Genomic DNA, 16,930 nt, shown 5'->3' on the forward strand with positions numbered 1-16,930 from the left:
CAAGAGAAGACATTGCAGAAAAAAATACCATATTAATAAAGTAGTTCTCATTTATTCAAACACACATTCAGATTTTCGTAAAATTTTGACAGCTAAGATGATTTCTACACGTTTAACACTGGTACCATTAATAACACCATTGTTTTCAAATGTGAATGCCCTGACAAGATCAGAGATCTGTTTAATCTAATCATATTCTAATAGCCAGAAACAAGGAAGTAGCCTGCAGTTAATGCTATCGGTTAAAAAAAATCAATTTTTAGTTGTCATGAAAGTTGAAGAGATGGGCTTCCATTCCTTGTGTCTCATCATAAGGACTTGTTTCAAACTTTAAAGAGAAGTACTTCAGTTCCTAATATTAATGAATTCTTCTAGCAAGAACAATAGCTTTTAAAAATACGAGTATGTGCCTCCTTTTGTTATTTGATTTTTAGACTATTTTGTGCTGCTGGAAGAAACATGTACAGTCTTAAACCCCTAATTTTAGAAAAATAACAATATGACTTTACCATTCTTTAGGATCTCTAGAAGTTATCGACTCAGACAGGATGGCCTTCGACACTATGGATGTCTAAACAGCATTGACAAAGATAATTAAGCTTGCCAATTAGAATAACAGTTCAAAGTGGAAGTTTCTATTCCAGAAGCTAATCTGAGACTAACCCAGTAAGTTAGCACCAAACTATTTGAAAATAATGCTATTCTGTCACTGTTATTATAACAGACCAAGTCTTTATCTCAATTCCCAGGCTAGTCACTTCCAGAGCTACTTTACCACAAACACAAGATTTTACATGACTTTATCGGAAACATTTACATAAAAGGTTCTTAATAAATACAGAATCCTCCACAAATAATGAAATGCTTAATAATATACCTTGCTCATCAACATTGGCCACATGACAGCCTTTAAGTTCACACAAATCAGATTCCGAATGTGTTAATACAGGATGAATAGGCAATTCAGAGGTTACTTCTTTCTGTATTTTTTCTTCTTGATACAGTAATGTATTATTTATTGTATAAATAAATCTCTTGGATCTCTTTCTCAAACTGGATAACACATTCAGGCTTTCAAAGCCAGGCTTTGTAAGAGTATTTTCGTTATTTGTTAAATGTAGGTCGCTGCAATTATCTGGAGATGTAGCACCACACACAAGTGGGTGAGACAGAACATCAGTTACAACAGATTTTGAAGTTGCTTTTAAATGCTTGGAAAAGCTGCCGTTGTAGACTACAGAATACTCTGTGACATTTGTACTTTCAATTAAAAAAGAATTACAGTTTAAGAAGCTCATTTTGGAAACCTTCTCAGCTGCACATCCTTTTACTAACTTTGGATCTTGAACACTCAGATACACAGATTTTACTGGAGTTATTTCCGATGTTGGGTTGTTTTCAGAATTTTTCAGTTCATAGCATTTTTCTGACAAATTGACGTTCAACAGCTTTTGTGCTTTTATCAAGCCTGAAATATTCAGTAAAGATGTTTCCACAGCATCATCCTTGGCCACCAGTACTGACTTCTCTTCTGAATTATTCTCTCTACATAAGTAAGAAGGTGGAGAGCTACATACGGCCGTTTCCAAGTGAGTTACGTCAAGATCAGATAAGTTCAGTTGAGACCACTGGCTTGATGAAGATGGCACGTCTTCTTTCACAGGCTTCTCATTCTCAGATGACTTGTGTGTTCTACAATCTTGCACATCTCCTGTGATTCTAAATGACTCCAATTCCTTTTCACGTCCTATTAAACAGCTATCTCTACCATCCTCTGTGTCTTCATCTGTGTTTTGAAGCAAAGAATCTTTCATTTCAATAGAGTGGCTTTTTTTAGTCCAGCTAGTCGTTTTCACTTCTTGCGAAAAGCCGTTCTTTCTTCTAATATGCTGCTCAGAAGGAACACCCCCCTTTCCTTGTGCTTTATCTGTGCTTATTTCACATTTTCCTTCTGCATCCAGAGCATGTGGCACCAGTGGAAGTGTTCCATTGGACTCAGCAGGCTTGTTGAATGTATCCTCAAAGCTATTCATCTCACCAAATAAGCCGTCTAACATCTCTGACTCTAAATAGTTTAGAGAAGATGGGGAGAGGAAAAAAAAGTAAAAAATTAAGTTTTAGGAAATGACTTAGGAACAGCATTGTGCTTTTATAGATAAATACAGCTTTCAATTTTATGGCAATTACTTTTACTCGGGAATGAGTTTGGAAAATAAATCTACACGTCTTTAAAGTAGGTTACTCTAACAGCAGCTGTTAGAGGAAACAGGAGGCAAAGGACATGCAGATGCCCCGGCCTCCTGAGGACTGTGGTGGTGAAGCAGGTTTCCGAGACGAAACCTAGCTGTCTCAAAAGAATTCCGTTTTTTCCACAGGCAGGAGAATGAGTAGATAATTTTACAAGATATTTTTTTTTCCTCCAAAATTTATACCAGATGGTAGGCACCAAACACCTTAAGAAGCTGCTTATTTTTGCCTATAACTGGCAGCTAAGGAAACTGTTATTTAAGGATGATTCTAATAAACTATCTTTTGCTTTGATATAGGATAGTATAGTGTCTAGAAGGATTTAGAAAAGATTTTTTTTTTTTTTTTTTTTTTTAGTTTATTAGGAAGCCTTTAGCAAGTTCCAAATGATTGGCACAAATATTAGAAAAATAATGAGAATTTTTTGTTTATGTAGAGAAATAATAAGCAGTGGGGAAAAAAACCTCTAAACTCTACTTCGTAGACAGCCATAAAAGCTTATACATCCCAAATAAAAATACTGCCTTCTCAAATACATGAAACTAGGCCTACCTATCAAAATACCTCACATTCAAAAAGATAGCTAGGTTTTATTTTGAGAGTACTTTTTAAGGCTTTTTCATATTAAAGAAATTGTAGCCGTGTACCTAGAAAACATCCTTGTCCTCTGTTTTCCTTGAGGACATAACCAATAGCTTAACTTTTTCCATAAGCCTTTTTAGGTGCAATTCCTATAATTTAGAACTATTTTCCCTACTACAACTTTTAAATAACATAGTGTACAAAAGATGTTCTATTTGGAAGTCCATATAAGATTTCCCAATACTTAGTCACACGCATCCACCTATTTGTAATACCTCCATTAAGGGTTCCTGCCCATGCTGTAGGCATAAAACCACCTCTCTCATCACATCTCTTCAACAGTTCCTCATTCTCTTTATTTTCTATTTTTTTGCCTGAGTGGCAGAAGGTATCAACAAACAAGATCTCAAAAAGGAGAAGCTGTAACACTAGAGATTGAATGTACAGATCTTTTTCCCTTATTAAAGTACATTCCTCTGGGGTAACTTCTGTATCCACATCCTTTCATCTTGTAATCATTTGTCAACAGAGCTTTCTAAAAAGTTGTGTTTCTTTTTACTTTAGCAGGAGTCATTACTTTTAATAGAAAAAGAAAACCAGGAGCATCTGAAACATTGTAAAGATACTGGTTATACACTGAATAACTTCATGCCAGAAAAAAAAGAAAATCAGGGAAGTTCATTTTGACTTCTAAACTCACTGGAAGGTCAGTGAAAGCCCAAAAACAAGGACTGGACAACAGAATTCTCCTGTTTTGCCAGTAAGTGCCCTAACTAGACAATAGCTCCTTATTTGTTTTCTCAGAGCCTCTCCTTGTGGGTAAATTATACAATATTCATGAAAAAAAAAAAAAGGCTTAAACATTGGATGTTTCTGCTCTGGAGTCATACATTGACTGATTGTTAGAAATGCTTAGAATTGCCACATTTCAGGTTGGAATCCTTATTAGTAGAGGGTACTGAATCCATTTCTCCTACTTCACGAATTGTTCTAGACACTGAGGTTAAAGATTAACCATTTACTCTCATCAGGGTTATAAAAGAGAACGAATGACATAATATTTAAACTCTTTAATTTAAAAAAGAAAACTAAGTTTTGGGCAACAGGCCAGGGTAAAATACCTAAAATGTTACGGAGTTCCATATTTCCCATTAGTTTTTCAATTTAAATAGCTTCCCAGTCAATATGCTGATTATTATATATTTGAAGAATCTTAACTCTGCATCTTCATCATATTTAGGTTAGATATAAGAAAGAAATTCTTTACACTGAGGGTGGTGAGGTACTGGAACAGGTTGCCCAGAGAAGTTGTGGATGCCCCATCCCTGGAGGTGTTCAAGGCCAGGTTGGATGAGGCTTTGGGCAACCTGGTGTAGTGGAAGTTTTCCTTGCCCATGGCAGGGGGGTTGGAACTAGATGATCTTTGAGGTCCCTTCCAACCCTAACCATTCTACGATTCTATCTATGCTTATATACCTACAGCAAAGCTGTGAATTCTGCTACAAGGGCCAGATGCCTAAAGCTTAGTGTTACAATGACCAGTCTTGGACTTCCTTAAACTAGAGACATGAATCTTAGGAATTAATGATTGAGTTATAAAGGAATATGCTTAATGATTATATGCAAGTTTAGCTCATTTTTTAAAATTCAAGTGTTAATACATGACAGTACACATCTTGCAGTCCATGGTTACACTAAATGTAAAACAGTTATAAAAAGTTTTCCTCTTCCCCTGAATTATTACAACTAAAAATAAAAAAAATCCAGGAAAAAAAAAATCTTTGAAATATGTTGTAGTTCTTGTACTTTGGACTGAGTGCATATATTCAGGCTCACTGCTATTAAGGACACAACTTGTACATATATAATCTCTTCATATTCTTAAAATCATGTAGGTATTCGAATCAATATTGTGATCTCTCTTATTTTCTTTGACTGAAACACAACGTATGCCTAATAAAACCGATTGCCTTTCATGATCATACAGCGCTGTTCCAAAGAAAACCAACATTTGAAAGCTACAATTGTAGCGGGTTTGAGCTATCCTTCTTTTCATATTGCATCTTCCAACGCCAAGTTAACTATTATCAAAAAGGGAAGACAGCGAAAAAAAAAGACATTTGCAAAAGTTATTTTGTACTTTAAAAGAAATAGTTTTTTTCTTCCTCTTATTTTTACTCAGACACTGTTTTAACTCGCCTTCTCTACTGTAGTATGGGATGTAATAAGCCATTTTGGAATACAGAACAGGACATTGATTTGGCCCTAATTTCTAAAAAGTATTTTACTGACTACAGATTACTTGAATATGTTTACTACTAACTGCATTTTTCTCAGCATGTTTGAACCTATAATATAAAAATAACAATATATATATCACTCTGCAAGCAACAATGCTTCCTGATCCCAGCATTCTCAGCCCTGCTTGTCAAATTCTAAACAGGTTCTTTCACAATTCTCACATGTACCACCAAACAATATTTTTAGGGCAGTCCACTCAATTCAGATAAGGAGACACACAATCCCAAGGACATATCGTCCTGTCTACCCTGTGTCAACTGCTACAGCACCCTTTTACACCCACGCACGCTGAACAAATTTCTGTTAATATTCTTCCCTTCTGCCATCATTTCTCAACAAAAATCCAAAAGCTCACGCTAAAGTGCACATTTTCACTTGTTCACTAACATGGTCTGAGAACACAGAATGAAAACATTTTTTCCCCCTTGGCTGAGTATTTTCCACATTTATTTAAAAAAAAAATAAATAATTTTCCTAAAGGATTTGTGACATTTTGAACCACTAATAGGCGAAGCAAATGAAGAAAGGACATAGCAAGAGATAGCTCACCACAGAATAACGAGTATTGGGGTGAAACTTCATTATAAAGCTAAATCTATTGAATAGCTAGAAGTAGTAGTCTTGCTCCCCCTTGAGCCTCTACCATTGTTCTCTCTCAGCTCTCCCATACAGACTCAAGCCCTCACTTACACCAGTACTAATCTGGTTGTCATCCAGTGGCATGGTAATCTGAGTTCATTCACTGGCTGAACAGAAACCGATCCCCTTTTTCAAGGCCAAATTAGTTTCACAAAGTTGAATCAATTCAGGAAGTGGGAGTACACAGCTGGCAGAGGAAATAAGCCGTAAGATCAGCTCAGGGTAACTTTACTCTCAGTCTTGCCTCACAGTACACTAAGTAGTAAAGCATCAACGCATACCAAAATCTTTGATGTCATCTTCAGCACTTAGCTTTACTGCCTCTGGTACAGTTAACATACTTGTGTCTCTTGTTCCAGGAGATTTGTCACGGCTGGAAAAAAAGTTGTGCAAAACCTGTAAACCAAAGACATGAGCTGTTATATACATTACATACCAGTGTCACTAATAGCAAAGCAAGCAACTCCAAACTTTTACTGCAATATCTGAATAATTCTGCATCTCTTGAAATGAAACATAACATTTTCACAGGTACACTTGAAAATAAATAAGCAGACAATATCCATTTTCAATGCAAACCAGGTTCCATCCTATAATAAATTTAAGGGCAGTGAATGGGTTCAGCAGTTTACTATAAGCAAGCCTCTCAAAAAGGAATCAAGGAGCTATGACGAAGGAGAACGAGGTTTTGCTTGTTTTAACTTCTAACGGTTTGTGAACTGTGAAGTTTCAGGTAGCCAAACCAAACATAAATTTGTAATTTAATCATAGCTGGTAGCACCATCCTCGGTTTTCAGTCTGAATAACCATTCAGCTTTCATGTACACAGAGTAAATTACAATTTTGCAGGAACTCTCCTTTTCCTAACAATAGCAAAGGTCTGAAATTAATACTCAATTTCAATTCTTGGTATAGCGGACGAGCACAAGAAGTTATTGGACAATATAAGCCAAAAAATAACTTCCCAAACTTTGACAGAAGAAAAACAAACAAACAAACTCTCAGCTAAGTAGTATATTGCAACTCCTAGGTTTGATTTCTCTTTGAATGACTCTGCAGCTGAATCCAAGTGATTTGGGGTTTTTGGTTTATGGTTTTGGTTGTTTTTTTGGGTTTTGCTTTTCTTTAAAGACAGCAAAAAAATTCCTCAAAGGGAGTTATGTGTGAAAATATAGTCTACAGCCAGGCTTTGCAAGTCTAGTTTTGTGAGCAATAACTTCGAAAAATAGCCAGATAGAAGGGTGTAGAATGAAAACAACAGAATTTTTTATTCTTGGCTCAAGGAACATACGCATAGCTAAATAGCTTAACTGAAATTAAAGAACAGCATAGCTCTTAAAACTACTTACTATCTCAGCTCTTTCATCCTGTTGCTTTGCTTCAGAAAGAGAATCATTCTCTCTAGCTTTAGAAGAAAGACAGACAAGTCAATTCATTTGCTCCTAAGCAATTTGCTGGTGTGTTCAAATATGGTTGTGTTTTAGGAGGGTTTTCATTGGATTATTTTAAATGCAACGGCAAGCTGTAAACAAAAAGCTACTAAAAACTAACCAGAAGTTCTAACTAAGAAGTCCTACAGGTGAGGCTGAGGGACAGTGTGCAAAAGCAGTTTCATAATCGCATAAACCACCCTAAAGCACAGGTTGTGGTTTCTGCTGTGTAGGGAAATCAATTACCACCCTGAGACCACCATCACTGCCAATCCCCTTTCCAGCAGTCATTCATGGCACTGCTCTATTTTTTCTGTCAAAGCATCATGATGAGATCGTCAAGCCTCTGTCAGGAATTAATTTTTTTTCATTTCCTCTCACAAGAGCAGTAATATCTTTTCACCTCATTACAAAAGGAGAAAGTGAACCCTATTTTTAAGATGCCTAAAGAGCGGTACATTCAAATAACATGTTTCATAGACATGGCATCTAGGTTCCATGTAGCAACCAAATGACTCACTCTTTCCTTTTACAAGTGCCAGGTGGCAGAGAGTGGGCAACCCTAGTATAAAATACTAGGCTCATCCAGGAAGTGGGAGAAGGAGAACTCACACCACCACTCATCTGCCAGACGAACATCATTAAGCTATGGGTACTTTTCCCAGAGTTCCTTTTCAAGTCACATTATTCTGAACCAATGAACACACAAAATGGCACACAAAACTCAGTAGCCTTGTGAACAGTACCACCCCCTCCCTGCCAAAAGAGGAATCTCAAGTTGGAAGGGACTCATGAGGGTCACAGAGTCCAACACCCTGCTCCTCGCAGGACTATTTAAAACTAAACCATAAGACTAAGAGCATCGTCCAGGCGCTCCTTGAACTCTGACAGGCTTGGTGCTGTGACAAGCTCTTGCATGAGGAGATTTGCAATTCTTGCATGCATTCTTAATATGCTTTATGTGCTTGCATGCTCTATATGCTTTATACGCGGACAGTTTAACCACATTAAAAAGAACAATGTCAGGAGATAAGCAGACATCTAGGCTTTCCCATTTTCTCAAGAGTTTTCATCAACAAATCATGAAGTCAAATTTCATTTTGCTCATCATATGCTAAAGAAATCCCACTTACAGAAACACCTTAGGTCAAGGCTTGATGTTTAGCATCACTGTTAGTGCCACTTAAACAGTCATCACCCACTCATTCTCATCCTCTGTTATGCTGGCAAAGCTGTTTATGCAGCTGCACAGTAAATGAGGTCCAGGAATTGCCCTGGAAATACTGTGTTCAGTTGGATCAGCATCTCAGTCTGTCACGCTGCATCAATATGCATGAAGTCATGCACTGCTGCTGGAAAGTTTACTCGACAGGCTACCTCCTTAGATTTCATAAATATACTTACATGACTTAACCTGATAGTATCTAGCTTTGTGGTAGTGCAAATACAAGCAATCATTAGCTAATCCTCTTTCTATGCTTTGTTCTTTCCAAGTTTATATTCACTAATTCCTTATACAAAAGAAGGAATCTTTTGAAAAGCAATGACACTTAATTTCATTTCTTCCTTTTATGGCTGCATTATTTAAAGTCACCCCCTAAGCATCATTGTAGTTCTGTCCTTTTTAAGAAAAAAAAAAAAAAAAAAAAAAATCGGTTCACACTATGTGCACTTCCAGTGTCAAAACCAGAAGTTTTTAACCCTTACTAACCATTAATTTTTAGAAATACCTATTATCACTGTTGCACCAACTGTAGGAGGTGTGGCTAAAGAACTCGACCAGGACATATCTGGATCCACTTCTGCTCCCAGACTTTCAGAAATACGTTTTGGAGTTCTGACCTAGAAATATATTTAAGAATTATTATTTCTATGCAGAATTCTAAATGTACTACCCTGGAAAAAGAAAACAAAACGCAGGAATAAAATCTTTACCTCCAAAAGTTTTGGTGTGCAAAACAAGCTTCCATATGGTCCTAAAAAACATTACATAATAAGGACATTAAGTAATACCTAAGACTTAAGGTTTTACATCTACAGATAGCAAATATTTTGTAAAACCAAAAAAGTGATAATACGAACCAGGAATATTACTTCTCTGAGGTGTTCTGTAAGTATTCCTTAAAATAGCTGGACTGCAAAACAAACCCAAATTAAAAAAAAAAAAATTAATTTCACTTCTCAGTTTCTGAAAATAAGTAAATATTTCAGACATTAGATATATTACCAGCTTCATTATTTTCTTTCTTTGCAACCATGGCTATTTCCCTGACTAAATAAAATGTAGGTCTCTCCTAACCATCAGTCAGTATTTCAAACCTTATCAGAAGTTTATTTCAAACTGTAAAATGCTTCTTTGTGAAATGTTAGCTTTCAATGATGATTCGTCTGACAAATAGTATACGAGACTTCAATATAATAATGGATTTCTTAATATGCTGCATGAAACTATGGAAGCTGGCTTAACTGGTTTTAATTAAATAAGTATTTTAAGTGTTCTTATAATCAACATGAGTACTTCGAGCAGACTTATCTGAAATATATGCATATAAATGTAGAAATCAAGTCTACTACCAAAAATATCTCAGTTAATATTACAAATAGCTTTACAAATTACTACTTGAGAAGCACATGATACATCACTACTACTCTTTCTTGCACTGGATGTTGAGGATTTGGGAAGCTGAAATAATGTCAACAAATGCCATACGCATTTCATGTTGAAGGAGTGAAAAAGAGAAAGGAAGAACACCTAAAAGCAAGGAAGTTTTCAAAATTAGCTAGTGTTTTATTATTAATTCACTCAGCAACTTACAAGCATCAAACACACAAGACATACAAGATTATTGATTGTTCTGAACAAGTCTTTCAGTCAAAGACAGTGTTTTTTAATATTTCTTTTTGCTTAAAATCCATTTATTTTATATGTGTGTAGACACATTTAGCATACCTAGCTGGAAGATAGTTGTGGCATTTACCAGGAGGAGAAGCAAGTATTTCATTTTCTTGATCTACTTTTCTTCTTGCGATACCTGAGCTTATCAAATTCTCTCTGCCTACAACACAGAAGATAATAATCAACACAACCTTGCAGAACTGCAAGTAGCAGTTTCAATTTTGAAGTTTAAAGATATGCTTTAAAAAAAAAAATTACACAACATCTGATTTTCAGTTAAAAATATCAAAACACTACCTTTTCCCCAGTGTTTTGAACGTGTTCAAATTCTATATCCAAACAATGCTAAACACATTTCAAATGCTCATCCAAAAGTCCTCATTTTGTCACTTTATTCATTTGATATATACGTGTTTCAGTATATTTCCTTGATATTATTCAAGTCATGTATTCCACTTCAGTTTTAATAGATCGTCTTGTGCTTTTCTTGTAATTGCAGAAGTTATTCTTAGGAGAAACTCAATACATGCAAACATGCATTTGTACTAGCTTTCCCTCAAATTTACTTCAGACAAACACTTCTTGACTTGAATAAGCAGCATAAAGCACAAATTACTTCTGCAACTGCTACTGGAGGCACTGTCACTGATAGCAGTAGATATTTATACGCTGTGCATCCCCAGGCAAAAGAGAAAGAGGGTGCCCACCAAAGCAACTGAATCCTCTGAACAGGGAGCCCCTCGCAGGAACGAGCAACTACTGAAAAGAATTCCTACTCAGAAATTTCCAAACAACTTCCTTATCAGAAATTATATTTAGGTTTCTGCATTCCTCTCTGCTTCTGAGTTCCTGAGTCCACATACACACCACACTGCTGTATCCCAGTACCACAATAATGTGAAATCCTTCACCTTCCAACCATGCTCTTGTTTTCGCAAGAAGTAAAACTAGGTACATGAGCCAGTTGGCTCTAACCAAGAAAACCAGGAGAAAAATCTTGGGCCAGCCGCAGGTAACTATGGAAACTTTGGCAACAGTCGTCTTCCCTTCCTTACGCAGTGTACGCACAAACTTAGGGGAAAAGTAACCGTTTTGAGAAAGAAGAATCACGACGTTCCTTTGTCTGCAGTTTATGAAACGTTACCAAGGATTCACTAGACTTAACACCGTGAAAGTCCAAATAGCTAAATTTAGAAGCAGCATGTTCTCAACTGAGAACAAGTTGAGCAGAAGTTCAGCAGTAAACTTCAGAAAACAAACAGGGTAGCACCATTCTATGGAAGCAATGTTATAAAGTATATTTGAACGGTAGCACAGTTCTACACTTCTAAAGACTTTGCTTCAGGATCTAAGAACAATTCTGGTAGTAAAGGGAGCCTTGTGTTTGTCTGCAGCCTGTTCAGAAAAGCTTATCTTGTTGTTAGGAGGGCACAGACACAGTAGATGTACAAATCAGGTACCATAGGAATGGGGTTAGCTGTTCTTCCCCTAAAAGATTCTTATATACAATTTTGCATACATTCCCCATATAAAAGATTATTCTCTCTGTCCAAGGAGGATAGGTACTATGGGTTGCAGCTACATCAAAAAGGAGCAGAGTGACATCTACTTTCACGACGTACCTGGGATTTGGAAAAAATGTAATAAGTAGTACCTCATAAAAGCAGTAGAATTCCTTGTCTCCAAGTGCAAAAGAGTAATATCTTTCCATGACTTACAGCTTTACTAACTCAAAGAGCTTAATGCTTCTACATCTTTCTAAGAAAGGTTAAGGAGTGCCCTACAGATCACCTCATGCTTCAGCATGATAAGCATCATCCTCTCTTCTGAAAAAAATTTCAGAGATTTTGGATAAAACAAAAATCAGACTGCTGAAAAAAAAATCACTCTGATTCTCAGTCAACAGGTTACACTAATAAGCTCGTATCTCCTTATATTTAAATATCCATTATTTAAAGTACCAGGACGACGACAATACCTTTTCTACAGAAAATTTTGCATATACATTAACAGTTTATTGCAAGGCTGAACTTGTTCTTAAGATTAATTCTGCATTTTTATAGGTGGTCTTCAGAAGCCTACTAAGAGAAGCTTTTAGTCATACAATTTCTGCAGTAGCATTATCTGTTACATTAATAATCATGAGCTACAACAACAAAAGACTAAAAAAAAAAGTCTCTTGCTTCAGGAGGGCACAAGCAGCCTTTAAGAATCACTTTAAAAAAAATAAATAAAAATTACTCACTTGTTTCTATTTTTTTCTGATCCAGTTCTTTTCCAGGAGAAGAATAAGGTGGCAATATCGTATTTTGTTCTTTGAAAATCAGGGGAGTTGATGCCAGCTGACTGTACGTAGAGGGTTTTGCCCTTGGAGTTTTAAAAGAGGTTTGATCGAGCCAGCCAAAAGGACCATCGAGTTCTCCTAACAGTTTAGGCTCATATGGGGGTGCTTCTGCGCTGAGTTCTTCAAACCAGTTGAGACTGATAGGCCCTAAATCTATACAGAAAAACATGCAGAAAAACACATGAGAAAAAGAAAAGGAAAGAAGGATCGTCCGTGCAGGATGTGAAAATACATTAGGCATTTAAACGCTAGCAGCAAATCCCATTGCTCCTTCCATTGCCATACTTTTGTTTACTTTGTTTCTAGATAGCTTTGAAGTCCAATACCCACAAAGCATAAAAGAATGCCTGCCGAAATTCTCCAATCATTAACAAAACTAACCAAAGGTAAACATCCAGTTAGTTTAAAATTAAAAGCATACTTTTAGCTTTTATTTTATCTCTTATTTTACTCAGACTGGCAAGTTAAACAGGTTCCTTTTAACACTAACAAAACATACTACTACAGGTGCCTTTGGCAAAAGACTAAACGCGGTCTGCATACAGGTACATAAGGAGGCCACAGCTAAACAAAAAAGTACAAAAAAGTACCTGAGCACATACTATGAAAAAAGCTACAAATAAAAATTTAAAGAAATATACATAAAAAGTAGATATTAGCAAATACAGATTTGTGGCAAGAAGAGCAGCTAAGAAGTTGCATAATGCTTTTCTATGGAGCGTACAGCAGATATGTATAAAATATCAATGTCCAGAAAGCAACCCTAATAAAAATTATTTACTGTAGAGAAGTTGTACCTGATTCACTGCAACGTGCCTTAAATATTTCAAAGAAAGTCGGTCTTTCCACGGGTTTGTAAGCCATTTTCTTATCCATAACATTACTGGAACAGTTATTGAAAAACCTAAGAAGAATTAAGAAAACATTTTCATACGGTGCTACTCTAATGCCGTGGCGCTGCAAGTCTTAACCCTGCTTTCCTGTGTTTCTTGCTAGGTGTGTCATAACCCAACCTGTTTAGTTTTAGGACTGTTATGTGGACATGGTATGAAAACAACAGACAGGAAAAGCACAGCGAATTACACCAGAGATAATAAAAATACTAAGCAAACACGGGAGCAAAATCAAGATGGGCTGGGCAGAACACTTTTGAGGCATTTTAAATATAAATAAAAAATCCACACTGTACGTTAGGATGGAATACATACTATTACATATAAAATCTTACAACATTACAACTTATACGTCAAGAATTTGATGTATACGTAAGATTACATCAAATTTAAAGATTTACAAGATTATACGTCAAATTTAAAGTTGGTTTCAAGTAGAGCAGACATTGCCAGTTGCACAGTCCTATTAAAACACAGGTGTAAGTAAGATTGCCATGGAAACCTTCCTGTTTATTTTAACGCATTTATTGTTTCCACCGTAAAACCAGTTTCCCACGCGACGGCTGTTTTATACACGCTGCCTTTCCAAAACGCTGGGAAAGACAGGCGTTTTAAAAAAGGGGTAAAGGTCACCCTAGGACGGAAAGTCACGAAATTAAGAACTGCCTCAGAAGCACATGGTAAAAGACGAAGCGACCTGTCCGCGCTGCTTCCCGGTAAGGGAAGCTCCAGCCGGGCACCCACCCTGCGAGGCCGCCACCGGGTCCCGCCGCAGGGCCGGGAGGCCTCAGGGAACGAGCCCCAACCCCGCGCCCCGGCAGGCCGGCAACCGCAAAGCCCCGCGCTGGCTGTGGAGATTGAGAAAGGCGGCAGCGGGGAGGACCACCCCACCCCCGGCGGGATCAAATCCCCGGCGGGAGGCAAGGACGCCCCTCACGCCGAGGGGCAGCTCCCAGGGCTGGGCCGGGCCACACGCAGGGCGTTTACCTCCCTCCGGCCCCTCCGGCGGCGCGGCGGCCGCAGCATCACCTCACGCGCGGAGCGGGACGGCCTCCCGCGCAGAGACGGCGGCGCGCGGGGGGGGGAGGGAGGGAGGGAGAAGGAGAGAGGGAAGGAGGGAAGGAGGGGGCGGCGCGGCCCCGCCGAACGGCGCGTTCCCGCGGCGACCCCGCCGCCACGTTCAAAGCCTGGCGCCAACACACCCCCGAGCGCCTGCGCACTGGGAGCATCCGCCGTTCCCGCCTTCCCCGGCCGCACGTCACGGGAAGGAGGCGGAGCGACCATCTCCTCACCACCGCCGCCGCTTCTTCTCCGCCGCGTCCCCGCGTCCCCACCCCTCCACGGGGCCGGGGGGCAGCGCTGGGCGGGCGCGGTGCGGTGCGGTGCGGGGAGACGAGAGGCAGCAGCGGGCGGAGGAAGCGCCGTGTGCGTTTGGAATGGTTCGTCTCCCTGGCTGGTTTCTCACAGTACAAAGAGGGAGTATCCCGAGCCAAGTGACAGCTGCTCTTATTCACGCGTCTCCGTATGCATGAAAAATGAAATCTCACATCCAAAGTCGACACATTCCAACTCACTGTTTAACAGCGGTTAACACCACTGTCCCAGAAAAAGGATCCAGAAACCTCAAAGTGAGCAGAGCACTGTGACGGAGTGTCATTGCCTGTGGTGGTCTCAGCGCCATTTTTTTTAGTCAGGTGGTTTTGTAGACCTTGACACATTAAATTGTTCTGGTTATTGATGTTAGAGAATATCATGATCCTCCACACACCTGTCCCAATCCCGTTTTGACTTTTGATAAGTTCTTGGCCTCAGCAATGAGTCCATAAAATGACTTCGAGTTGGGTGGAAAATTCTTCCTATCACCAATTTTGAGTCAGTTATTTTTCATTTTAGCTGGATGTTCATCTGCTCTTGTGTTATAAAGGGATTTCTTCCTACCTCTCCATACCAGTCCTTACTTTACAGTTTTATCACATCACCTACTTAGTCATCTGTCACTTTTTTCACTGTCTTTTCACGTCATCATTTTTTTTATGTCTCCCTTCCTTCCAACAAACTTCTTCAACTCTTAACCCTGCTGTGTTCTGGGAAGCTGCAGTAACTGGCTCTTCCCAAAGCATTCCAGAGGAAGCTATACTGTTGTTTTGAATGATGGCATGTAGTTTCCAATATAATCAGGGAGGCAAAAGCCCAATTGGAACTTAGACTAGCCTGCTCCGTAAGGGACAACAAAAAGTCTTTCTATAAATATATTAATAACAAAAGGAGGGCTAAAGATCACCTCCAGCCCCTACTGGACGCAGGGGGTACGTTAGTCACTAGGGATGAAGACAAGGCTGAGGTCCTTAATGCCTTCTTTGCCTCAGTCTTTAATAATAAGGTCAGCAGTTCCCAGGTGAGCTGGCCTTCGGTGTCTGAGTGCAGGGAGGGAGAGCAGATCGAAGCTCCTGTGATCCAAGAGGAACGGGTCAAGGATCTGCTCCTTCGGCTGGATGCCCACAAGTCTATGGGGCCTGATGGTATCCACCCGAGAGTCCTGAGAGAGCTGGCGGATGTCATTGCCAAACCCCTGTCCATTATCTTTGGGCAGTCTTGGCTCACTGGGGAAGTTCCGCTGGACTGGAGGCTGGCGGATGTTACCCCCATTTACAAAAAAGGGCGGAAGGAGGATCCGGGGAACTACAGGCCTGTCAGTCTGACCTCGGTGACGGGCAAAGTCATGGAACAGGTTATCTTGAGTGCTATTAATGAGCACATACAGGTTAACCGGGTGATCAGGCCCAGTCAACATGGGTTTATGAAAGGCAGGTCTTGCCAATCAAACCTGATCACCTTCTATGACAGGGTGACCCGCCTGGTTGACGAGGGAAGGGCTGTGGATGTAGTTTTCCTGGACCTCAGTAAAGCCTTTGATACAGTTTCTCATAGTGTTCTGGTGGAGAAACTGGTAACTGCTGGCCTGGATAGGCACACCCTCCTTTGGGTTAAAAACTGGCTGGATGGCCGGGCCCAAAGAGTGGTGGTAAATGGGGCTAAATCCGGCTGGAGGCCGGTCACCAGTGGGGTTCCCCAGGGCTCAGTGCTGGGTCCAGTTCTGTTTAACATCTTTATCAATGACCTGGATGAGGGGATTGAATGTACCCTCAGTAAATTTGCGGACGACACCAAGCTGGGAGGCTGTGTCGATCTGCTCGAGGGTAGGGAGGCCCTTCAGAGGGATTTGAACAGACTGGATCGTTGGGCTGAGGCCAATGGCATGAGCTTTAATAAGGCCAAGTGCAGAGTCCTTCACTTGGGGTATAAAAACCCCAAGCATCGCTATAGGCTCGGGGAGGAGTGGCTGGAGAGCTGCCTGGCGGAAAAGGACCTGGGGGTGTTGGTTGACTACCGGCTTGATATGAGCCAGCAGTGTGCCCAGGTGGCCAAAAAGGCCAATGGGATACTGGCATGTATCAAGAATAGTGTGACCAGCAGGAGCAGGGAAGTGATCCTGCCCCTGTACTCGGCACTGGTGAGGCCGCACCTGGAATATTGTGTCCAGTTTTGGGCCCCTCGCTTTAAGAGAGATATTGAGCTCCTGGAGCGAGTCCAAAGAAGG

At 39.6% G+C, this 16,930-nt stretch overlaps 1 protein-coding gene across 1 annotated transcript in view; it reads right to left on the reverse strand.

Annotated features, from left to right (window-relative positions):
• Positions 1-13,327, reverse strand: part of BRCA2 (BRCA2 DNA repair associated) — a 42,590-nt gene extending 29,263 nt beyond the window's left edge. Inside the window, 9 exon segments of the mRNA XM_009988085.2 lie at positions 878-2,065; positions 6,051-6,165; positions 7,119-7,174; positions 8,930-9,041; positions 9,135-9,175; positions 9,282-9,334; positions 10,150-10,255; positions 12,341-12,592; positions 13,237-13,327. Coding sequence (XP_009986387.2) covers positions 878-2,065; positions 6,051-6,165; positions 7,119-7,174; positions 8,930-9,041; positions 9,135-9,175; positions 9,282-9,334; positions 10,150-10,255; positions 12,341-12,592; positions 13,237-13,315 — 2,002 coding nt within the window. The 5' untranslated portion in view covers positions 13,316-13,327.
• Between the last annotated feature and the right edge of the window lie 3,603 nt (positions 13,328-16,930).

This window comes from Tauraco erythrolophus, chromosome 1, assembly GCF_009769465.1.
Source record: "Tauraco erythrolophus isolate bTauEry1 chromosome 1, bTauEry1.pri, whole genome shotgun sequence".
Classification (NCBI taxonomy): domain Eukaryota; kingdom Metazoa; phylum Chordata; class Aves; order Musophagiformes; family Musophagidae; genus Tauraco; species Tauraco erythrolophus.